The following is a 25540-nucleotide window of genomic DNA, read 5'->3' as shown; positions in this document are numbered from 1 at the left end:
AATAGTTTGTCCTCCGAGTGCAGTAATCCTCTCAAGTTTTCACCTTTCAGCAATAAGCTCTTGCCGAAAGGCAGACGCCAGGTGGCTCTTTATAGCAGCGAGATAAAAAAAAAAAATTAAAGTACTGAATATTTAGTTTCTCGTTTAGGCCCAAGCTCACTCTCTTGCTCTCTCTCTTTTTTGTTTTTACCTTTTTCATCCAGTGTCCCCCACATCTGTTTTTGATATTATTTTTCCACATTCTTGTCTGGATTGACACTGCAGGTGTAAGTACTCAATTAGGATTTTGGTATTTGAAAACATGGAAAGAAAACAATAATACCTCACCAATACGAATATTTAAATGTGAAACTGTGACTGTTTTCTTTATTGATAAGGGCAAGCTACATATTAATCCATTGGCCACAATCTGCCATTTGTTGGATGATTTCGTTGTATGTTTTCACTGTAATAAAACTCAATCAATAGATTTTTTTACAGTCGAAAAAAATCAACTGTAATAAAAATCAATAGTGTTTATTTTGCATCGAGAATACATAGCTGTACTGAGAATTCTAGTCTCAATGAAGTCCCCCAATTAAAAGGTAATAATGTGGGAACGGCATCCGGTGTGGGGGACGTATCTTGGGTGCCTCCCACTCCTTTCTCCTCTTGTGGCCTTGTGTTTGGTTGAACCCCCCCCCCACACACACACACACATACACACACACACATGCACACACACACACCACCAGCGCCTCCTTGGTAAGAGTAGGTCTATCGAGACCACAACGCTACATAAATTAGGTAGCATATATATTTAATGTTTTGTATCACTATTTCCTCGGTTGACAATGTCCCCCAAAACCCTATTCTGCCCAGCTGAATTCTCTGAATAACCGATGCATTATAAAACATCCACAATGGGAATACACCAGCCTCCTATGTGGCACATTAAAACTGCTTCAGCCTATAAAGACATTCGCATTTATCTTTCTCTATGTCTAAGCAGCTGAACAAGACATGTCTAAAAAAGAGGAAAAGTAGTACTTTAAACCTTCAGCAAACTACAAACACAAAATCTTGTTAAACTACTCTTAAAAATAACCATGAATTTCTTTGTGAGTATTGACAGATGAATGAGGATTAATCTGTTTGGATAAGGTTATGCTTAAAGTGATATAGCCAATAAGTGCTTTCATGCTGCATTCACATTGGCAGATGTACAATATGCATTTTAATTTTATCCACATTTGGATTGTGATCTGAAGATATCTGATTCTCTGCTCATTTTTTATTTATGCTACCATGACCATACCACTGGAGAGCAAAAAAAAAAAAAAAAAAAAAAAAAAAAAAAAAACATCTAAATTGTCACACTTATAAAGCATGCTGTATAAATCCGGCCTTGAATTGACATTATTTAACCCTGTCCTGTCAGACTGGGCTGGCGTGGAGTTGCGACTGAACTCTAAGGAGACGGGTCAAATGGTCGCCAGCACGGAAGTGAAGTTCTACAACTGCAGCACGCATCACATGTGAGTCCACACACTTCAGCATTCACTCACTAGATGGAGAGAGTAGACAAACTATTTGATGCACTAATTCTTGCTTAAAATGAGACTGTTGGATAAACTCCAGCTACATCAATCTGTCGACTTTCATTTTAATCAACACGGTGCATTTGTCACGGACTGTTCGTCGGGATTTTAAATTGGCTGCCCTGCCATCTATCAGATTGAAATAGAAAACAAAGAAAGATACAGTTATTGATTATAAGCATATCATTTTGGGGGGGAAATCAACTTTACCCCTGAGCAGCACCGTTTGATAATTGTGTTTGTTGAAAGATGAGAGATAGTATTCACTGTGCTCAAGTACCTGGAGGGCAGAACAAACAATGCAGTAATGAAAAAAGAGGACTTTTCAAATGTTCCATGCAAATAGACAACAAACATAGGGAGGGACTTGGATTGCTGCCATTACGTTAACGGGACTGAATTAGAGTAACAAATGGCATATATAAATGTCTTGGAAGCACACTGCCTTGTTACGGACAATGGATACACTGCCAATGGGTTTTCCCATTGACAGTGTATCAAATACTTGGCACGGTGGCTGAGTGGTTAGCACGTCCGCCTCACAGTTCTGAGATCAAGGGTTCAATCCCGGGCTTCGGCCTTCCTGTGTGGAGTTTGCATGTTCTCCCCGTGCCTGCGTGGGTTTCCTCCGGGAACTCCGGTTTCCTCCCACCTCCCAAAAACATGCATGGTAGGCTGATTGAACACTCTAAATTGTCCGTAGGTATGAGTGTGTGCGTGAATGGTCGTATGTGTCCTTGTGCCCTGCGATTGGCTGGCAACCAGTTCAGGGTGACCCCTGCCTACTGCCCGTAGTTAGCTGGGATAGGCTCCAGCACCTCCGCGACCCTCGTGAGGAATAGGCAGCATGGAAAATGAATGAATTAACATATATATATGTCTATATATATATATATATATATATATATATATATATATATATATATATATATATATATATATATATATATATATATATATACATATAGACATACACTCAGAACTTTCTCCAGAAACCAAATGGCTTCTAAGGCCATTTTTATTGGGTTATTATAAACTTATTGATAGTCAAGGAGGCACACATTGTCTTGGCAAATGGCTTTTTGATTTTGCTGTAAGCCGTAGAAAATGGATGAATGGATTATGGCAATACATAATGCATTAGTTTGGGTCCTGTGTGGGAGTCATTTTTTTTTCCTCTTTTTGTTGAGTCAGAGGCGGGAAAAGAAAAACATAGGCCACTCTTTGAAATACCTACATACTATAATTTAACTATCGAATATGAAATTCATAACTTTACTAGTGCTCTTGAATCGTTCCCAAAGCTTTATATGTCATTGTAATGGTGCAGTGTTAAAGTGTTTCATGGTATTTTTTCTTTCTTGGGTATGATTTATCTTACTTTGCCGATTGTCGGCTGGAAATCAGGCAGCCTCACAGTCATGGTTCCATGGAGTCACTCAAGTCAAAAAAAGAAAGTTCCTTGCAGTTGTGTAGCAGTTATACTTTTGGATTTGAGATATTTTGAGTTATGAACACTGAGCAAAATAAACTCGTAACTCAAGAATAATTCACAACTACTGAATTATCAAATTAATCAACAACTATTCTGATGATCAATTAATCATTTAGAGACAATGTTTATAGGTTGTACAAATCCTTTTCAGGGCTGTTAACAGAAAGCATTTTTTCCACGTAGACCTCGATGAAAGCAGACTGGTTGCACCTGAGAGATTTTTTTTTTTTTTTTTAAATTTAATTTTCTGTTAAATTATTATTACTATTATTTTAACTGATTCTGTCCAATTTATATATTGGTGAGATTTTGTAGATTCTTTATATATTTTCACTCCTTAATTGTTCAACTTTTTAGTCCTTTGTAGAGTTGCCCAATAATTACTTTTTATTTTATTTTATTTTTATTAAAACCTGTCCTGTTCAGCTGTTTGACACGGAGAATGGAAGTCTAAGTGCTGGATAGTCTGAACAGTTTTAATGTTTCACATTGAGAGTCTGACATACTCCCATTGTGATCATTCATAAAAGAACCAAACTTCATGAATGTTTTTTGTGACAAAGAAGTATCTGTTCCAATCACTCTATCAGAGAAATCATAGTTGTAGAAATAACTGGAAACTCAAGCGAGCCATGACATTATGTTCTTCACAAGTGTATGTAAACTTTTGACCACAACTGTACGTTTGCATTGGAAATAATGACACTATACAGTTACATGGTTGCATAGTATTGATAGTCCAATTTTTCTCAGCACATAGTAGTTTTTGGTTCTACTGCTAATTTACAGCTAAAATGCTCAGCCTCGAGTATATAATTGTAAATAACACATCACATATACTGTACATGAGCAGATTAGTCAACTATCAAAAAAATTGTTTGTGGCAGCCCAAAACTCAAGGTAACACCGTATGCCATATTTGAATTTGAGCCTAGCACATACGATTTGTACAGAACTTGCCTCACTTGATAAATTATTTCCACCGTAAGCTCATAATAGCTCAGATTCGTGGATACACTACCATGTTAGTCCTAGAGGTTGCGTTTGATTGATGAGAGCGTTCTTGGTGAAATTAGCCAGCAGTGGCAGAGAGCACACCAGCAATGCTAAAGGGCTCTTTGAGTGCGACATAAATACGTGAGTATACCCAATTAAGTCATTAGAGCGAGCAGTCGGGAGCTCATCATACATACACGGCCCTTCATTAGCGTCGCCGTGACCCCTGCGAACCTCCGTGATGAATATTTCACATCCAGCGCGGCTCCTGACCTGCAGTATCCCGTCATTAATAATCCCAACGCCGCAGCACCCTGGCAGTTGTGGCCTATTAATACCTCACCTCCACACACATACACACAAAAGAAGTCTCTCGCGCTTCCTCCCACACTTTTTCTGTCTGTACACAGCATATTTTCAAGTCTTCCATCGCCACACTGGCCCCCCTGGCAGATAATGATAATATAATAAATAGACAGAGCTACATTTATTGGCGTTTGTGACTTGGAGGTATAGCGTTGCAAAGCTGATTGTGGTTTTATTGCTATCACCCTCAAGCTTTTATTATATTTCAAGGTCGAACTCAGAAAAGAGGGAGTCAAACACATCTGCTAAAATTGATGTCTTTTGAAAAGCAGACCGTATGCTCTGGTGATGACGACGACAAGTCTTGTCTATGTTGTTTATGGTAACTTATACGTTAACAAGATTTGGGGGTGGGTGATGGTCAAGGTTAGATGAAAATAGCTGACTTACTTGCAGACTGGCCATTTTCTTTGTTATTTAACTTATTCACTACCATGGATGGTGATTACTGTCCATTCCATTTGAACTGGGTTGGCTGACAGTGATCATTCATTGGCAGCAAATATGTGCCTCAAATTAAGGGCATTCATTTGTTCATTCATTCATTCATTCATTCATTTTCCATGCCGCTTTTTCCTCACGAGGGTCGCGGAGGTGCTGGAGCCTATCCCAGCTAACTATGGGCAGTAGGCAGGGGACACCCTGAACTGGTTGCCAGCCAATCCCAGGGCACAAGGAGACATACAATCATTCACGCACACACTCATACCTACGGACAATTTAGAGTGTTCAATCAGCCTACTATGCATGTTTTTGGGATGTGGGAGGAAACCGGAGTTCCCGGAGGAAACCCACGCAGAGTACATGCAAACTCCACACAGGAAGGCCGAAGCCCGGGATTGAACCCTTGATCTTAGAACTGTGAGGCGGATGTGCTAACCACTCAGCCACCATGCCGCCTCATTTGTTAATTTTGCAAGGAATTTTCACAATATCCTCAGAGGTTTTATTTGTAGTTAGAATGGTGGGCAGGTTCCTTCACCCCTTTTTTTACACTAATATCTACGATGAAACAAAGGAAAAAAAATCAATAAAAATTAGGGCTGTCAAAATTATCGCGTTAACGGGCGTTAATTAATTTTTTAAATTAATCACGTTAAAATATTTGACGCAATTAACGCAGATGCCCCACTCAGACAGATTTAAATGACGGTACAGTGAAACGCTCACTTGTTAATTGTGTTTTATGGAGTTTTGCCGCCCTCTGCTGGCGCTTGGGTGCGACTGATTTTATAGGCTTCAGCACCCATGAGCATTGTGTAAGTAATTATTGACATCAACAATGGAGGGCTACTAGTTTTTTTTTTTTTAACTGAAAATTTGACAAATTTCATTAAAACGAAAACATTAAGCGGGGTTTTAATATAAAATTTCTATAAATTGTACTAACATTTTTCTTTTAAGAACTACAAGTCTTTCTATCCATGGATCGCTTTAACAGAATGTTAATAATGTTAATGCCATCTTGTTGATTTATTGTTATAATAAACAAATACAGTCCTTATGTACCGTATGTTGAATATATATATCCATCTTGAGTCTTATCTTTCCATTCCAACAATAATTTACAGAAAAATATGGCATATTTTATAGATGGTTTAAATTGCGATTAATTACGATTAATTAATTTTTAAGCTGTAATTAACTCGATTAAAAAATTTAATCGTTTGACAGCCCTAATAAAAATATAAAAAGATATTAAAATACTTGTGATGAAAATAATTTACTGCCCAACCAAGTTCCACTTACGGGCGTTCACATAGCAGATGGATTTAATCTGATTTGCTTGTTTGCTTGCTTCGGAAAAAACGTTTCCCCCTGCGAGTGTAATAGCAAATGAAATTTCATCTGACACAATGTAAGAGCAGAAAAGCTGGTGTTACAGCACAGGCAAGCCTTTGTTGTCTAGCCAGCCAGTCAATCTGCTCCCCCAACAGCTGTTCATCACCGTCATCTGGCTGTCTTGTCTATTTATCAATACATCTATGTAACTCTGTGTTGCGTTTACCTTGCATTTGTAATATTGTCAGATTTTATTTTTTGTCGTTTGCACAGTATGCACTAATGAGTCCACTCTGTCGTGCAGGTGTCTGTCTTGCGTAAACAGCACATTCCGCTGCCACTGGTGTAAATATCGGAACATGTGCACACATGACCCGAGCAGCTGTTCCTTCCAGGAGGGCAGAGTCAATGCGTCAGAGGTATGACACTCATTAAAATCCAGTGATACTTAATGGAAGCATAGGCGTACTGTACACATGTTAGTCACAGCATTTATAAACATAATATTCAGTTTGTCGATCATATTCTCTAGAAATAATGAAAATTAAACATTTAAGCAGTGACAACTAATCCTCAAGATACCCTTCTCAAGACAACCCATCAAAATGTATTCACTACTATTGACAGCAAGAGACAACCAATCCATTTAAACTGGGAGGACAGGCAGTGATTTATCATGCTTCAGTGCCAAAGTGACCTAAAATTGCCGTTCCAAACTGAAATGTTCAACTTAAAATTTCCATGAATAGGTTCCTGAAATATTTGCATTAGTTATGTTATGCTCGTCATGTTCTCTAACTTTAGCATTGGATAATCTGATGTCTGTGTATGTTTTTATTTTTTTAATTTAGTGAGGATTCTCAACGTGATGATTCCACACGAAAGAGAGGTTAGATCAGGGGTGTCCAAACTTTTTGCAAAGGGGCCCAGATTTGGTGTGGTAGAAATGTGGGGGGCCGACCTTGGCTGACGTCCTTTACGTAGAACAATATATTTAAGCAAATTTTAGCAAGCCATTCTGTGTGTCACATTTGCTTTATTATTATTTTTTAATTAATTATTTCAACAATCTCGCAACTAGCCTTTGTGGCGTACTCTTTCGAATCTCGGGCTGTTGCGAAATACTGCTGCTGTGAAATTAAACTAGCTTCAAGTTGCTTCAGTTTATCGCTACGTATTTACCCTGTAATCTTGTCGTACATGTCAGCGTGTCTTGTTTGGTAATAACCTCACATTGAACTCTTTAAAAGCAGCGACTGTCTCTTTGCAAATGAGGCAGACACAGTTGTTGCGTATTTTAGAGAAGAAATAGTCCAATTTCCACCTATTCTTGTAGCGTCGGCCGTTGCAGTCAACTTTTTTTTGTTAATTGTCGCCATTTTAGAAAATTGGGAGTAAAGGGTCACACGGGGTAATGTTGCTCAGAGTGCTGCTGCCTTTTAGTGGGTAAATGAGGAGCAGCATTTAGTGTGTAAGCTACTTCATATGCTGGTAGCAGTACTGCTGACCAATTTATTAAGTCTGTGTGTGGGCCAGACGTTATTGATTTTAGGACAGAGGCTGGGGGCCGGATGAAATTTTTCCACGGGCCGGACTTTGGACATGTCTGGGTTAGATGGTGTACACAAAAACATTTGACATTTCGCATATACAAACCTTGGAATTTCTGTTTGACATAGGGCATGAACTTTGAAACTTTTTAGTGCAGCCTAATACAAAATACATTTATTTGGCCATGTCTACCAAATTTTGTGTCACGAGGTGATTTTACCATTTTCTTTCCTAAACCTTAGTAAATATCCTTGAAATGATGTGAACTGAAATGAAAACTATTTTTTGAAAGGACTTTACACTATGTGTATTTCAGGGGGATACAGTTATATAGAATCCAGAGTAGATCATTTGAAATGATGAACCTCCCGACATAAACCCAGAAAATTACACCACAACTCATACATTCCACAAACACAACTGCTTGATACAAGCATGGCTTCAATATGCAGTCAAAACTTGCAGGCAGATTGTGTATTATTGGGATTAGAGATGTATTTGCAGCTCTAATCCCTAAGGGACATACTGAAGTGTACATTAATACAGATGATGACGAGCAGACGTCGAGATAGATGACAGTGACAGATTGTTAATATCCTGTGGAGAAACAGTTATGTAAACACATTCCAGAAACTGTGAAGGCAGACTGGCAATACATAGACATCATGGACAGATATGCAGCATCAAGTGGAACCTCTTATTCTAATCTGTTTGAATTCAAACACATACAAATATAGAGTGGAACCTTCATGAATGAATGTAACTCATCTACACTTTAAGTACGGTAGGGGGAAAAGAAATAAAAACACTTGTGTCAATTCAACATTAACATCTTCATATTTGCCCGTCTCATATTCAGGACTGCCCCCAGCTCCTCAATTCCGGGCAAATCCTCATTCCTGCCGGTGAGGTTCGACCCATCACCCTGAAGGCCCGCAATCTCCCGCAGCCGCAATCAGGACAGAGGGGCTACGAGTGCGTGGTGAATGTGCAAGGCGTCGGCCACCGCGTCACGGCACTGCGCTTCAACAGCACCAGCGTTCAGTGCCAGAATAGTTCGGTATGGATGTTTTCGTGGGTCACTATTATGAACTCAATATATACCATTGAAAGCAATGATGTTCAATCCATTTGAATTGTGAGGGATGATCACGCCGTCAATGGCAGAAAATGAGAAAAGAGGGGTTAACAATAGACATCATAATGTATAGACGGGATACGGGGCCGATAAATAGGGGGCCAGCATTGTTGGCGAGGCCGTCAAAGCTGACCGAGTGGAATCACAGACAAAGAGCTTTTTTCATTGAAAATTCTTGTGAATAAATGCTTAAATCTCTGAATTCTTTATAGATATGGACGTAAAACAGTCTCGATTCTTGGTTAAAAGCAAAAAAAAACGTACAGTTAGCATTTATTTTACGTAAATATGTCGAAGTACAATGGTATTCTGTTAGGTAATGTAGCTAGTGGCCGACTTATGTAAACAGAGCTTTTCCGGTAAAAATTCTTGTGAATAATTGCTTATATACCCGAATTCTTGATATATGTGGACATAAAACAGTCTCAATTCTTGGTTAAAAGCAAAAAAACGTGCAGTTAGCGCGTTAGATCGCTGCGTGCGTTAGTTTGTATGTTTGTTCGTTTGTGAATAGCTCCTCTTGATGTGGGCTGCCCCTACCTGAAGGCGAGGCGCAGTGCATGATCAATCTGAGCCGTCAATACCATTATGAAATTTATGGGTTAACGTATAATTTTTCATTTTGGTTTGACTGCATTTCTTTTAAATAACATCAGAGCACACAAAAAGCTAAAATTTAAAAAAAAAAAAATACATTTTTTCTTTTAATTTTTTCACTGCATATGAAATAGCTGAATCCAAACGTTAATTGCTGTTGACTACTTTTCTCATCAAAAACCTTTTTTTTTTTTGGGGGGGGGGGTAGTGCAGTTGGTCAAATGACTGAGGTGTCACAAAAATATATTTGCATATATTTGTGTCAAACCTTCTTGTTCTAAATAAAATCACTTTACACATTAGGTGATTTAAGTGGAAACAACACGTTCTGTCGTCGATCACGAAAGAACAGTATAAAGTAGGTAGAAACCATTTTTCTGATGAAAAATGAAAGTTCAATCTTAGGCATTTTCTGTGCTCACAGTCATCAAACCTTGTATCGTTGGAGCCTTGAAAGATCAGTCAAAATGTTCTAAATCGACTTTCACTCCAGAGGTTGTCTTTTCTGGAAATGAATGACATTGAAAGAGCTATAGAGATTTTTTTTCCCGCCATGCTAAAAAATACAAGGCAAGAGTTTGGGGGGGCGGGAGGTTGATTCCGACCTCAGCCATCCTCCAAAATGCCACAGGCATTTGGCTCTTTAAACGTGGGTATGGTATAGTGAGTGATACCGCCAGAAAAGCAGAGTTCATTTGATTTTTGTTGTATAATTTTGAGTTCAAAAGTGATAGAAAAAAGTACGTATCAAATTTTTGTTGTATAATTTTGAGTTCAAAAGTGATGGAAAATAATACAAATCAAATAACTGTAACTATTGTCCTGTTCACATTAAAAGGGATTTTGCATGCTTGTGGTTTAAGAGAAGACAAACTAAAATTTGCCAACATTTTTTCGTCCAAAATGACATGAAGAAATCATTTTATTAAGAAACTGAAAGTAAACACAGTTCATTTCCTTTAATGATGATTTGCAATGTTTTTTTTTGTCCCTTTGCAGGTGATGCCACCACGATAGAGTATCAGTGGTAGAAAAAAATTGGCATGATGATATAAAACAGGAAATTTATTTTTCATGTTACTGTAGCAGTAGCATATGTACATATGTATACTAGACTGTAGGTCTCAGAATGGTTCCACGATAGAGTATCAGTGGTAGAAAAAAATCGGCATGATGATATAAAACAGGAAATTTATTTTTCATGTTACTGTAGCAGTAGCATATGTACATACTGTATGTGTACTATACTGTAGGTCTCAGAATAGTTCCAGTAATACTGTCAATAACTCCAATTGCTGACAAAAGCATTTTTCCCTCTTGGAATGAATAGAAATCTGTCTTAATCTTAACTACATTTTTACTCTTATTTATTTTTTTACATGCCAAAGAGACTGACAATGGAAATAAGATAAAGACTTACAATCTGGAACGAGCATTTGTACTCTTAAGATTAATGTTTTCCGTAAAGCGTGCTTGCTAAATAAAGAGACAAACTAAAACAATTGGGAAAAAAATACTGTAAAAGGACTTAACAAACATAAACAAGCTGTAAAACTGATTCTACTTTGGCTTAGTTTTATTATACTGTATATATATTTTAAAATACAATAAAGGAAGAGGAGAATGGAAAGGCTAGAGCAGACATGTCCAAAGTCCGGCCCGGGGGCCAAATGCGGCCCGTGGTCAAATTTCATCCGGCCCCAAGCCTCTGTCATAAAATCAATAACGTCTGGCCCGCACACAAACTTCATAAATTGGTCAGCAGTACTGCAACCAGCATATGAAGTAGCTTACACACTAAATGCTGCTCCTCATTTACCCACTAAAAGGTAGCAGCACTCTAAGCAACATTACCCTGTGTACTTTAGTTCCAATTTTCTAAAATGGCGACAATCAACAAAAAAAAGTTGACTGTGACAGCCGACGCTTCAAGGATAGGTGGAAATTGGACTATTTCTTCACTAAAATACGCAACATCTGTGTCACTGTTTTTAAAGATTTCAATGTGAGGCGATATTACCAAACAAGACACGCAGACATGTACGACAAGATTACAGGGTCGATACGCAGCGAGAAATTGAAGCAACTCGAAGCTATTTTAATTTCATATTGGCAATATTTCGCAAGAGGCAGAGAGTCGAAAGAGAACGCCACAAAGGCTAGCTGCGAGATTGTTGAAATTATTAATTAAAAAAAAAAATAAAGCAAATGTGACACGCAGAATGGCTTGCTAAAATTTGCTCAAATATATTGTTCTACGTAAAGGAAGTCAGCCGAGGTCGGCCCCCCACATTTTTGCCACACCAAATCTGGCCCCCTTTGCAAAATGTTTGGACACCCCTGGGCTAGAGGGAGAGATGAGAAAATGTAAAGCAAATAAATATGTTCCTTGTGTTTTGCTGTGACCTTGTCATGTAAACTGGGGGTGTCAGAGCCACGGAACGAGAGCGATAGGCTGCAGATGAATATAGGAGACGTCTTCTCTTTGTTGTGCGATTACAATGCGAGGCGTGTCATCTGTGACAATGCATGAAAAGGGCATCGTCCTCTGATGACAGATGGTTAAAAAGCCTTTCGTCGCTCCGCTGCCCTTTCATCCTCGCTTTCTTCTTTTCTGTCCTCTCTCTACTTACGCCCGTTTACTGTTTTCCAGTACATGTACGAGGGCGTGAAGATCAGCGATCTGGCAGTGGAGCTCTCCATCGTGTGGAACGGCAATTTCATCATCGACAATCCCGAGAAGATTAAAGGTGCCTTTCTGCATTCCTCTCTCTATAGCCTTCAGGCCAAGGGACTCAATCCACAACAGTTGGGATGGATGGGTCACTGAGGGCGCCTCAAGGCCCCGGCTTGTAGGGAAAGTTCACAATACCTATAAGTGCTTATTGAGTAGTGGATAGTCATCTGTGTGTTGGGGAGGGGGAATGGGACAAGTACATTTGTTCGGCTTGGCTATTATGGCTGTCTTTCCATCAATGTTACGAAGGACAGATAGTCATGAACTTCCACCAGGCTTAGCCTGTTTGACGTCAGAGTTTACAGTGAGGAGCAGAAGTATTTGCACCCCTTGTGATTTTGCAAGTTCACCCACTTAGAAAATAGATGGAGGCCTGAAATTTCAATCATAGATGCATTTCCACTTATTTAAACACAATGGGAAAAAAATCAGAAACTCATATTGTATGGTTTTTCAATAATTTATTTGTAATTTACTGAGGTTCATAAGTATTTGTACCACTGAGAGAATCAATGGTAATACGAAGTGCAGAAGCCTTAGTTTGCAATTACAGAGGTCAAACGCTTTCTGTAGTTCTTCACCAGGTTTTCTTATATGGAAACAGGGATTTTGGCCCATTCCTCCGCATAAGTTTTCACTAGATCTGTCAGGTTTCGGGGGTGTTGTTGAGAAACACAAAGGTTTCAGCTCCATCCAAAGGTTCACTATTGGATTAAGGTTTGGAGACCGGAGCCACTCCAGAACCTTGATATGCTTTTTAGGCAGCCACTCCATTGTCAGCTTTGCTATGAGCTTCGGATCATTGTCATGTTGGAAGATCAAGCCACGACTCATCTTCAACTCTGACCTAGGGTGGGAGGTTGTGGCTCAAAATCTGACAATGCATTTTACAATTGATCCTCTGCTTTATACAGTACAGTCTTCCTGTCCCCTTTGCCGAAAAGCAGCCCAATAGCATGAGGTTTCCACCCCCATACTTCACAGTGGGGATGGTGTTCTTAGGATTGTACTCATCCTTCTTTTTCCTCAACACAAGACGAGTAAAGTTTGCACCAAAAAGTTCTACTTTGGTCTCATCTGACCACATGACTTGGTCCCATGACCCCTCTGCATCATTCAGATGGTTCCTGGCAAACATCAGACAGGCCTTCACATGTACTGGCTTCAACAGGGGAACCTTCTGAGCAATGCATGATGACAAACCATTGCACCGTAGTGTTCTACTGACAGTAGCCTTGAAACTGCATCCAGCTTTCTTCAGGTCATTGACCAGCGCCTGCTGTGTAGTTCTAGGCTGAGCCTTCACTTTTCTCATCATGAGTAATGCCCCACGAACAGAGATTTTACATGGAGCCCCAGTCTGAGGTCGATTATCAGTCATGTTTAGCCTTTTGCATTTTCTAACAATTGGTGCAACTGTTGATTTATTCTCACCAAGCTGCTTTCCAATTGTCTCATAGCCTTTTCCAGCTTTGTGGAGGTCAACAATTTCTTCTCTGGTGTCTTTCAAAAGCTCTCTGGTCTTGCCCATGGTAGCAGTCGCATTATGACTGACTATGGGTTGCACAGGTGACATTATTGAGCTCAAATGGGTGGTGGGTGGGTGGTTACTCATGGGGTAAAGGTGGACTTTACGGTAGACTGACAACTCTTTGAGTGTCATAATTATTGCTGATTCTCAGGGGTACAAATACTTTTGAACTCCAGTAAATTACAAATAAAGTATTTTAATTAATCATACAATGTGATTTCTGGATATTTTTTTTAGATTATGTCTCCATGGGTGAAAATACATCTATGATTGAAATTTCAGACATCTACCTATTTTCTAAGTTGATGAAGCACATGATTTGCAAATGAATTCTTTAAATATCAAACAATGTGATTTTCTGTTTTTTTTCCCACATTCTGTCTCTTATGGTTGAGGTTCACCTATGATGACAATTACAGGCCTCTCTAATATTTTCAAGTGGGAGAACTTGCACAATTAGTGGTTGACTAAATACTTATTTGCCCCACTGTACATTAAGCAGGCATACGCCCATCTAAAACCTTGCCTAACCTGATCTGGCCAAAGTGGTAGGTGGAGATTTTGTTGAAGATACAAATTTAGCTGCTTGTATCGAAACTAACAATGACACAGTGGCATCTCATCAATTCTTGCAGGTAATAAGTCTTAATACAAGTTACACAGCACTATTCTTCCCTACCCTATCTGTTAACTGGTGTTTCCCTTCCTCCAAGAGTGTACCCTTAGTAAATTATAAGTGGTGACTATTTTGTAATGCTACTTATAGTCAAGTAGTATATATATATATTCAATTATGTTTCTGTTTTTAATGTGTAAATTTAAAAAATTGGTTTAAAAGCAATTCAGATCTGAGGAGGACAGAGTTAAAAAAAAAATCAAGTTGTTTTGACAATCCTATCACAATTTGTTGAAAATTTGGGGGGATTTAACTACCTGACAAATTAGTCGACTAACCAATCAACAGCTGTTCACAGATCATGTTCACAAAAGAAGTAATGTGGCCAACTTGATTTAAAATTAAGAAAACAATTTTAAGGACAAATGGGCGATAGACACTTAATCCACTGTTATAATTTAGAAATGTCTTGGCAAAAAGGCAATGTGCCCCAGGTAGCAGTAGTCATCTCTTTATTGGTCAGTAAATTTATCTTGTTTTTGGATTTTGATGTGTTGTTTTGCTGTATAATTTATGTAAGCACCATTTCGATGGATCCGTTTTTTAAGTGACTGCATGTAACTCCCACAGTGCACCTGTACAAGTGCAGTGCCCAGCGAGACAGCTGTGGCATGTGCCTGCGGGCAGAGAAGAAGTTCCAGTGTGGCTGGTGCAGCAGTGAGGGCAGGTGCACCATGAAGCGCCACTGCCCGCCCATTTCGCCCTACGCCAGTCGCTGGCTTGACTTGTCCACTGCCAATGTCAAGTGCACCAACCCACGCATCACCGAGGTTAGTTTGGCTATTAGGATTGTTGCCTGTTGACGACCTTCCAGAAGTTTAAGAAAAGTCAATTTTGGTTTAACTTATTTGAATGGGCCTCTATGAGTTGGGATATGTGCAGGTCAACTTCAATCCACCATATAGAGCAGCAAATTGTGAAGAATAGCTCAGGCACCTCAATGCCAAAATGATATCCATTTTTACGGGATCTCAGACGCTTTTGTGCACGTGTGCGGTTCAATGAATTTTGCATGCTAACATGGTAGCAGAAGGCAGTGCACAAGGTAAACATCATGCTCGATAAAGATCAGCGTGTCATCAGCATATGCATTAGCATATTCGTGATTAAATATTAAGAGCTGCACACATGACTGTCTGAGCTCATTGAAACCGGGTGAGGAACAGAGACACCTGAAAGAAATTTTAATTACACTCTTTTCAAGCAAATGTCTGTTTTAGTCAAGTAAAAGGCCAGATTATTCCATTTGTATCGTAGGTCAAATACTATAAAACAAAGACTTTATTTAGAAATGTTGGCCCAAACCCCCATTTATAGCTCTTGTATTGGATCTTATTAGGTTGAGTTTAACTGAATGACAGTTCGGTGAATTCGGGTTGTTTACGAATTGTTTGACAGCTCTCTTATGTCACAAGCCACCGTTTCATCCGTATGAAGATGCGAGCGGGTCATGTGCCGAAAACGCGGCAGAGCTGGCACTTCAAAGAGCTGTGGGCCTTTGATGTCCCGTTCGTATTAATAGCATTTGTGAAGGAGGCGTGGCGAAATGAATCGAATACAGTGTTCCACTGGAAAGCGCTGCTTTGGCAATCCTGCCGATCTGTTCTGCAGGATGCCAAAGAGGCTCCAGCTGAGACGGTTGAATTGAACATTGTAGAAGACTGCAAATTAATTGATTAAAAGGAGGGTAGAGTTTGTAAAATTAGCTTTTTATGAGTTGTATACAAATAGATGGGTCTCTGGAGTGCCTGCCAAACCTTTAAGTGTGAAATTACACAACCAAGTAAGTCTTCTGGTAGCTGTCTTTTTCCAAAAATGTATCTGCTACCAAGGAAGTCTACCTTACATAATACTATACTTACCTAGATTTTCTACATCCAAAGGTTAGCCTCATGGCAGGGCAAAGACCATACAGGTTTAAAACAACTGTCAGAACACTTGAAGCATTATCATCTTTCAAGCATCAGGGAACAGTTTTTAATTCCAACATCCGACAATATTTTCTCTATCTTCCTTCCATAGGTGAGCCCAGTTGCCGGACCCCTTGAAGGCGGCACACTGGTCACCATTCAGGGCCTGAACCTTGGCCTTTCTTTCTCGGAGCTGGAGGACAATGTGAAGGTGGCAGAAGTGCAGTGCATCCCGCGGGAGGAGGGTTACATCACTGCTGAACAGTACGGGATCTGCTTTTTTGCGATTGATTCAATAAATCGCTTTTGCTTCGTAAAACAAAGATAGTTACATAGTCACATAGTAATTATTCATAGTCAGACACCTCTCAGCACATAGTTTTTGGCTCAAATGCATATTTACTGTATAACTAATTTGTGCAACCGAGGGCACTATAACAGGAAATAACCTGGTTAGTTGACTAATACCAAGAATATCCTGTGATAGTCGACTAGAGGAGGTAAGAAGATACCGGATTTTTTGGACTACAAGTCGCACCTGAGTATAAGTTGCACCAGGCATAAAATGCCCATCGAAGAGAAAAAAAACATACACAAGTTGCACTGGAGTACAAGTCACATTTTTGGGGGAAATTTAATTGATAAAATCTTACACATAGAACAGACATGTCATCTTGAAAGGCAATTTAATATAAAAATACAATAGAGAACAACATGCTGAATAAGTGTACAGTGCATGAACAACGAAATGCGAATATACTGTCCTCACCAGCACGCTACGGCTCGGTCCTGGCTATTCAGCGGGCTAAACTCCCAAATGCCGATGCTGGACGTCCATATAATTTGCTCAATCAATTTCGTCCTCGATACCAAACAGGTTTGCATCGACTTAAATAAGTGATAATTAGGTGCTTTTACAGGAATGACATGACACAAACGGTTAGCATGCGTTCGCTAGCATTAGCGCATCATTCAAACAACCACACAACTGGCTCTAAGTGTCCGATCGCGGGTGGAAAACACACAACAACAACAGAAAAGATGACACACACAGGCGTTGCCTCTGGAGAGATATTTCACAAGCGTAAACAATCAACGTAGGTTCGCAACCGTGTTCCTCTCTCGCTAACTCGCCCACTCACTCAGAGCTACGTAGCTGTCGGTCTTCTTCTAGCGTGTGAGCGCTCTTCTTCATGTAAACAAGTGCAAGTGCGCCCCCACGTGGGCATGAAAGCGCCACAAACTAAAAGCATGCATTTCAATATAAAAAAAGTCAATAATACAATTGAACATACATTGCCAAAGGCAGAACGCGAACGTGGCCATAGCTATTAAGTTATTCAGATAACTATAGGATAAAGAACATGCTAACAAGTCAGTGTCACTCCAAAACACCAAAATAACATGTGAGATGATATCATAATGTGTTAATAATTTCACACATAAGTCGCTCCTGCGTATAAGTTGCACCCCCAGCCAAACTATGAAAAAAAAACTGCGACTTATAGTCCGAAAAATACGGTAATTGTTGCAGATAGTTAGTATTGCTTCTTTGAATCTTTAAAGGGAACCTCGGACTTAAAGACTTGTAGGCTGTAATAAGTCACAATTGCTCTCTTTTACTAAAATATGTTATTAGAAACACATTAGATATTGTTAAATATGTTTTGACCTGCGGAGGGCGCCTTGTTTTATGCATACAATGGACGCTCAGGGTGATGACATAGTTTGTCAAGGTCAGTAGACAAACACTACCGGTATTCTGCAATTCCTTCTACGCGGCGAGACGTTCAACACATGCTCACATCGGTTAAAAGTGGCACGTACTTACTATTTGTGTTTTTATTGAGTCTTTTATTACCTTTTCATTGCCTCAAAATTACTTTTTGCATGTGTTTCCCTCTCATACTTTTACGCATTGTGTTTTCTTGTGGCAGTTTTAAAGCAGATTCTTGATCTGTTGACCACAGTACCGTATTTAAACCACCCTTATTTGATATTAGTACTAGGGCTGTCAAGCGATTAAAATTTTTAATCGAGTTAATTACAGCTTAAAAATTAATTAATCGTAATTAATCGCAATTCAAACCATCTATAAAATATGCCATATTTTTCTGTGAATTATATATATATTCTGTAAAACAAATTGTTGGAATAGAAAGATAAGACACAAGATGGATATATACATTCAACATACGGTACATAAGGACTGTAGTGGGCATTTCACTCTACTGTCATTTAAATCTTTCATGCTGTCCTCACTCCGAAGCGTCTACTTTTTCCAAAGCTAGACAGCTAGTGAACGACGCCTTAATAATCAGACTTCTTCCTTTTTCATCTGATTTATTAATAAAATGGCCTCAAACCATTGTCCTCTTTAGACCGTCGTAAAACTACAAAAAAAAAAGTACGCAAGCATTGCATTAGCAACAACGTTAGCTTAGCACGCTATACAGGTTAACTAAACATAAACAAAAAGCGTCTCATACAAAAAATATAACATTTCGCTTATTAACATAATACATACATTCTTTACAACAACCTTACTTACGGACAAATCTTGTCCAAGGATCATATAAGCACAACAGAGACGTCGTGCAGCCATATTGAACTGGCAAGAAAACAATAAACTGTCTGAGCGGGACATGTGCGTTAATTGCGTCAAATATTTTAACGTGATTAATTAAAAAAATTAATTACCGCGCGTTAACGCGTTAATTTTGACAGCCCTAATTATTACGTTTAAGTATTTGCTATAGGCATCATGAGTATCTTCTGTCTGTACGCATCTAAACAAGCTGAAAACGCACAGTAGTACTTTGGGTGTCAAATTTGCCTCTTGTAAGACGTTTCGCCAGTGTAGCACATTCTGGCAGAACACCGGTTTTGCCATATTCTTGTCTCGCCACATTCAGTCTTTCCTGTTCATTTTGTGAAGTATCGACAGTGCTGTCATGCTCATTAATGTTCCTCTCGGGTTCAAATTGAAAGGGTTGAACAGATGACATGTTTATGTCGCTAGAGTCACACTCTGGAAGCCCGGCAGTGAAACCAAGTGACGTCAACAACAATGGCGACCTACTAGTTAAATTAATTTTACAAATTGTATAAAAATGAAAAAATCAACAGGGGTTTTAATATCAAATTAACTCATAATAATGTTTATCTTTTAAGAACTATAAGTCTTTCTATCTGTGGATCCCTTTAAATAAATAAAGAATCTATATATAAAACTATTAACTAACATTAGTAGCAGTAGTAGTAATGGTGGTAGAAGTGTTCAATGGTGTCATAACCATAGGAGTGTGAGCATCGCAACAGCCTCATTGTTTCGACACTTAAAATTTTACTAAGGGCAACCTTGTTTTAAAGCACGAACATCAATCCGTGTATTTCTATTTTTCACAGTTATGGGGAATGTCGTCAAAGGCGGGGCTTGCTCTGGCGCCATAGAGCCAACGGCAAAAGATGGACGGCGTTTATGCTGGCTGCCTTTAGGAGGCTGGCGGCTCTGCTGTAATTGAAATGCGCGGCATGTCGCTGACTGGAGGGACAATCTGTTAGCCATGTGTTTCTCTTGCAGCCATGTAATGTGATTGGGCTCACACTGCAAGCTTTCAAATTTATATCCTTGTATATAAAAAAAAAATGCGGAAAGAAAATGAGAAAATTGTATGACGATTCACAGTGCGCTCTAAAAGGAGACTGCACTGGTAAAAGACATTAATTTCAACGCTAGGCCACTTATTTAATGGGATATTCATGGCACGTTTTATCTTATTGACCCAGCAGACAATATGGATTTATTGTGGAAACTCGTACGTTGTCATGACAACTGCAGGTAATGGTGGGCGGCAATGGCGCTGTGGAGGGTGGATAGAGGGATAGTTTATCATCTGAGTTGTGGAGCTGTTTTCCATTAGGAAGAAAGATGGTCTTCTACATTGACCTGCAACTTTTATGAAAGCAGCTTCAATCACAGCAGCCAGCACCCTCTTGGGAATTGGTGTATTTGTGTGTTGGTGTGTTCATCTTCAGACGCCAAATCTTATTCAGTTTGGTTTGCCCCATTATTGTTTGGTATGGGACGCCATGATCTGGCTCCTGTTTCCACTGGTATGTCTAGAGCGGCCCAGCCTTGTAAATAGTGTGACACTAAGTAAGCTGTGTAAACACAACATAGAACTGTGCTTGTTGCTGGAATTAACTACCAGCAACAACTGTGATGCAAAACAAAGCTTTTTTAAACCACGCAATATTGTTCGTGTTTATCAATTAAAAGGTTGTACTCTCATATTAACGGCACTAAAGATTAGTTGGAATGAAGGAATTGGGTTTAAAATTGGGGATTCAAGCTTGGGTTTGTTTCCAAAAAAAACCCATATCACTTATCAAACTCAATGTTGTAAGATGGTGGATGCTTGATTTCCTGTACGCTTATCTTTTTTCCGTGACCCAGGATTGTTTGCGAGATGGCTGCCGCCCCTAAAGGAAGCGTGCCAGGCCCAGTCAAGCTTTGCGTGGGTGAATGCAGACCAGAACTACAAGCGCAGTCCAACCAACTCTACTCTTTTGTGGTAATTCAATGTTCCAATTATTTCATTCTTTTTTGTGTGTGTTTTTTTTATTCCATTCAACCTGTACTTATCAAATGGAGAAGGACACCATAAAATATTTGATCAGGGAGCTTTTCTTCACAAAGATCTAGCATATTCCTGTGAGTAATCATAATAATAGTTATTTAGGAGCATTTATCACTTCTTCTGAAGGTTTCTAATGTTTTTTTACCCAGGTTTTTTCCCCTTGCCCAGTGGAGGTTTTAGATCAGGGGATGTCATCATCATTGAATGCATTACTTGTTGTTGTATTATAAATTTCAATTTCAGCTTTAGTGTCAAGTATGCATATATGTAGAACATACAGCACAGATGAAATTACTTTCCCCTCTCCCCATGTGCAAACATGCCTATAAAACCACAGAGCATAAAACAACAAAGAAATAATAATAGATAAAGATAATAATAGTATTCCTAATCTATTTCATTTACTGTTAACATTTAATGTTGACTGAATAGATTACTTTGGAATCAGTCTATCAAATAGCAGACTGGTTGTTTGATTTGGTTTGATCCTCAACCACTGTGAGAGGATCACATGTGAAATTTTACAATATCACTTTCTCTTTCTTGAACAAGATAGAATTCATCTTTATATAACTCATAGGTCTGGATTTATTTAAACTAATTAGTGTTTTGTGTGTGTGATTGATTTTTTTTTTCTCAACAGACCCCTACATTGCTGGCACTGACCCCAGGCAGAGGGCCCGAGTCTGGGGGTACCAAGGTCACCATCGTTGGAGAAAACCTAGGCGCTGGCAGCTCTGTCACTGTTTACTTTGGCAACCAAACATGCGAGCTGTACAGGTTAGCTAATTACAGAAAAAAATACTTTCTGCCTCCATTATGTTTGCTACAAACCTTTGTCGGAAACACAAGAAAAATAAATAAATAAATAATACACTCGAAGACCTAATTGCGGGAGGTATTGTCACGTTTGTCTATTTAAAGCTAAAAATGCCTGGCAGGGTGTGAGTCAAGAGGGTGAGGCAAGGAGCCATTAGCTTCAGCGCCTTCTAATTACACTGTTCCATCCCTAATGTGTCAGTAATGAGGAGATGCGACAGGCTATAATGAACCCTCTCCCCACACAAGTGCCAGGCTTTCTATCTGTCGGAAGCTGAAGATTTGCCACAATCAAAGAAGGGAATAAATCTTCCCTTTTGCTTTCACCCTCAACAGGAGGACCACGTCAGAAATTGTTTGCTTCTCTGCTCCATCTGTGACTGGGGCAGGGCTGGTGCAAGTCAGTCTGAGGGTCGACCGGGCCAAGGTTCCTGATAGTCTGTCATTTGAGTATATACAAGACCCCACAGTGCAGCGTATTGAACCCCTGTGGAGCATTACAAGGTAACACTAATGAACCAACTAGAGCTTGTTGCTGCTGTCCAATTAAAAAGCCCCCCAAAAAAACAACAACACATTTTTCAACTATTTTTTTATATTCACATGAAAAAAACACTATCCTGACCTCAATTGTGGTTTAATAACAGAGGGGGGAAAGGAATAGAGCCATGGATCTGAATGATGATCACTCTTATCAGTCTGATGATATTGCTAAGAAATGTGAACAAAAAAATGATAGATGCCTGCACCAAGGGATCGGACCAAGGCCTGTAAAACCACGTGTTTTAAATCAGAATTCAGTTTATGGTAATTGAACATGTCACTAGTACAGAGCAACGAAATTTTCAGTTTACATCCAAAAAAAACCCCATTAATAACAGACACATACAGTATAGGATGGGACATGGAAAGGAGCCTTCCTGGGCAAACATAACGGTATCTGAAATTTCTTGGGTGAAAAAAGAGGGTGGTTGAGGGAAAAAAAAAAACTTAATAGACACTATTCACCAATAGGAGGAGAGAATATGGAAAAAAAACACCACAGCACATAAGCAACAGGAAGAAATACATGACAGTAAAATTCAAGGACATGCTCCAAGTCACCATGGATCGGCTCCATTTGTCCCACAACCCTGAAGATGTGCAGAATACTATATAGATGGACGATTGGAATTTATTTCTATTCTTTGTGTCCTGTTGCATGTACTTTTAAAGGTATGCAGCTGAATAATTCACTGAAATGTTCAATTCAATTCAATTTGATTTGTATAGCCCTATATAACAACAAGGTTGTCTCAGAGAGCTTTACAGAGTCAATTTGATACACAGTCAGATACAGTAGATGAATGAGATGAGTATATGTCCTGGGCATCCCCCATCCTTAGACCCTCCACGGCGGCAAGGAAAAACTCTAAAAACCCAGTGGGAAAAGAAAAACCTTCGGGAGAACCGCAGTCAGGAGAGATCTACTACCAGGACGGCGAGGCTATAGATGAAAATATATTTTAAAATTCTCTCTTCTCCAAGTACTATACATACTAAAGAAGTAAAAATAAGATGTAATGAGATTTCAAAATTATTTCTTCCACTTCTTTTCCCTGTTTCTACCATTTGTGCCTTATGTAGAACTTTTGGCAGATTCGTTCAGCTCACAGGATCTAAAATTTAGGGAAAACTTGCACAAAGGGGATTTGCGAGCAGAGCTTGAAGGCAAACAGCTAATTTTAGTTGTGTAATGTTTCATGAATGGTTGTAGCATTGCAGGCTCCGCGGGGCTCTCACAACTCATGTTTGTCTGCTGAATATGCTGTTTAATTAGACGAGCATTGCGAAATGAGCAAAAGACCAACTGAAAAAGGCCCCAGGTTGATCAGAGCCGCAAGAACAAATCTGAGTAGGTCTACGCAAATGAATCAAGACCTTTTATTTCCTCATTGGGCAACTCTTAAAAGAAGTGCTGAAATGTATTAACTTTTTAGTCAGAAACTTGAGTTAATATGAGCTTTAAAATGACCGATGGTACAAAGTTTTAAGCTTTGAAATTAATTTGTGAAGAAAAAAGTTATTTTTTTCTTTTTACAGGTTAATCCATTCTCTTAACAAACAGGAGATGACGACACACAATTCAGGAACAAAAAGAAAATACCGAGTGTACATTTAGTGAGGGGGAAAAAAAGAGAAAAGCTGGCCGACCAGGGCAAATGTTCACCATCGCACCACGAGGCACTCCCAAGACAACAACCATCTCCACTCACAATAAGAGAGAGAAAAGAAGAAAAGAAAAGGAAAGGAAGAGGAAGAGAGTAAAAAGAAACCCCACATTCGAGCAAAAATTGAGCTCAATGACAAACTGACAGACAACACAGATCCGCGAACAAATTGGGTCGCTCATGCACAGTGTTGTCACAGTTTACTTGAAAAAGTAATGTAATTACTGATTACGCCTCAAAAAAGTAATCTAGTTACATTACTGATTACTTTATTATCTAAGTAAGTTATTTCAAAAGTAATTTATCACTTACATTTTGCCAATTTTCTCCCTTTGCTGCCTCAAGATAAGAATGACAACGGAAAAATGACTGACAGATAATTGACTTTCCGATAATTGAATTTAAAGGGGAGGATCAGAATTTTACACATAAGGCTTAATCTTCGAGTTAGCGGGGGTTTAATTAGTCGATGGAGTTGATTTCAAACACCATTGACTCGCGCTAGCTTAGCCACTCCAAAGCCCCTGAAACTAACAAATAACTGACAAACTGCATGGAATTTGTTGAAATCAACTCCACCGACTAATTAAACCCAGTTAACTCGAAGATTTAACCTAATGTCAAAATTTCTGAATTTTGGGTTAGGGTTAACAGCATATCAGTGCCAATATAAAACAATGTAAAATGACTGCACAATAATCAAAGACACACAAAAGAATTGCACAGTGCAATGAACACAATGTCGGGGCGGGCACGGATGCACGCGGACAACCCCGACGTACGTCGTACATAAACGCGGTCAATTTGGCCACAAAAAATGGCGTAACTAAGCACTTTTACACTCAATCGGACTTACAACACATCCCAAAGATGCTAAACAAACACGTCACCTCACGGCATAAATGTGCAACACATGAACATGATATAAAAAATGGTCGCTGACTTCGAGCGACGACTAACCCGTTGCAATGGCAAAGCTACAAGATGACCGCGGATGTACTGGCTTCAACCTATCGGTGGAACCCTCCAGAATGAAGGAAAAATACTCACATTCCTTCATTGACACACACACATCAACATTCCCTCACACAGCTCAACAAGTGGCTGCACTCGGCTCAAATGTACACCCGCGCTGGCACATCTCAGTCCCAAAACAGTTAACGCTTGTGATTTGAGACCAAAACAGGAAGACCTATGAGCGGTTACCATGAAAATGAACCCGTAGCGGGAACCTTTCTAACATTTTTTATTCAAAATGCTCTTCGTACATGACAACAATATTCTTCATTCTACATAAATAATGAGGCAATAACAAAATCGTAACACACAGACACTTAGGAAACTAACTTTAATCAGATTACTGGTTTGGGAAAATGAACAAGTTAGATTACTCCTTACTGAAAGAAAGTAATCAGATTACAAAAACGCGTTGCTTAGTAACGCGTGAGTGACAACACTGCTCATGCCTCCCTATAGGATTTGTTCACCAAACAATCATCCAGTGTTGGA

The 25540-nt window shown here is 39.2% G+C and overlaps 1 protein-coding gene across 3 annotated transcripts in view; it reads left to right on the top strand.

Annotated features, from left to right (window-relative positions):
- Positions 1-25540, top strand: part of LOC130921453 (plexin-A2-like) — a 168045-nt gene that overhangs the window by 95759 nt on the left and 46746 nt on the right. For all 3 annotated transcript variants that reach the window (XM_057845371.1, XM_057845372.1, XM_057845373.1), the window contains 9 exons: positions 1421-1517; positions 6524-6638; positions 8630-8830; positions 12159-12255; positions 15020-15219; positions 16472-16623; positions 20819-20936; positions 21646-21782; positions 22158-22325. In XM_057845371.1, coding sequence (XP_057701354.1) covers positions 1421-1517; positions 6524-6638; positions 8630-8830; positions 12159-12255; positions 15020-15219; positions 16472-16623; positions 20819-20936; positions 21646-21782; positions 22158-22325 — 1285 coding nt within the window. The remainder of the gene's footprint in view (positions 1-1420; positions 1518-6523; positions 6639-8629; positions 8831-12158; positions 12256-15019; positions 15220-16471; positions 16624-20818; positions 20937-21645; positions 21783-22157; positions 22326-25540) is intronic.

The sequence above is a fragment of the Corythoichthys intestinalis genome, chromosome 9 (assembly GCF_030265065.1).
Source record: "Corythoichthys intestinalis isolate RoL2023-P3 chromosome 9, ASM3026506v1, whole genome shotgun sequence".
In the NCBI taxonomy this organism is placed as follows: domain Eukaryota; kingdom Metazoa; phylum Chordata; class Actinopteri; order Syngnathiformes; family Syngnathidae; genus Corythoichthys; species Corythoichthys intestinalis.
This window is presented reverse-complemented; position numbering and strand designations above follow the sequence as displayed.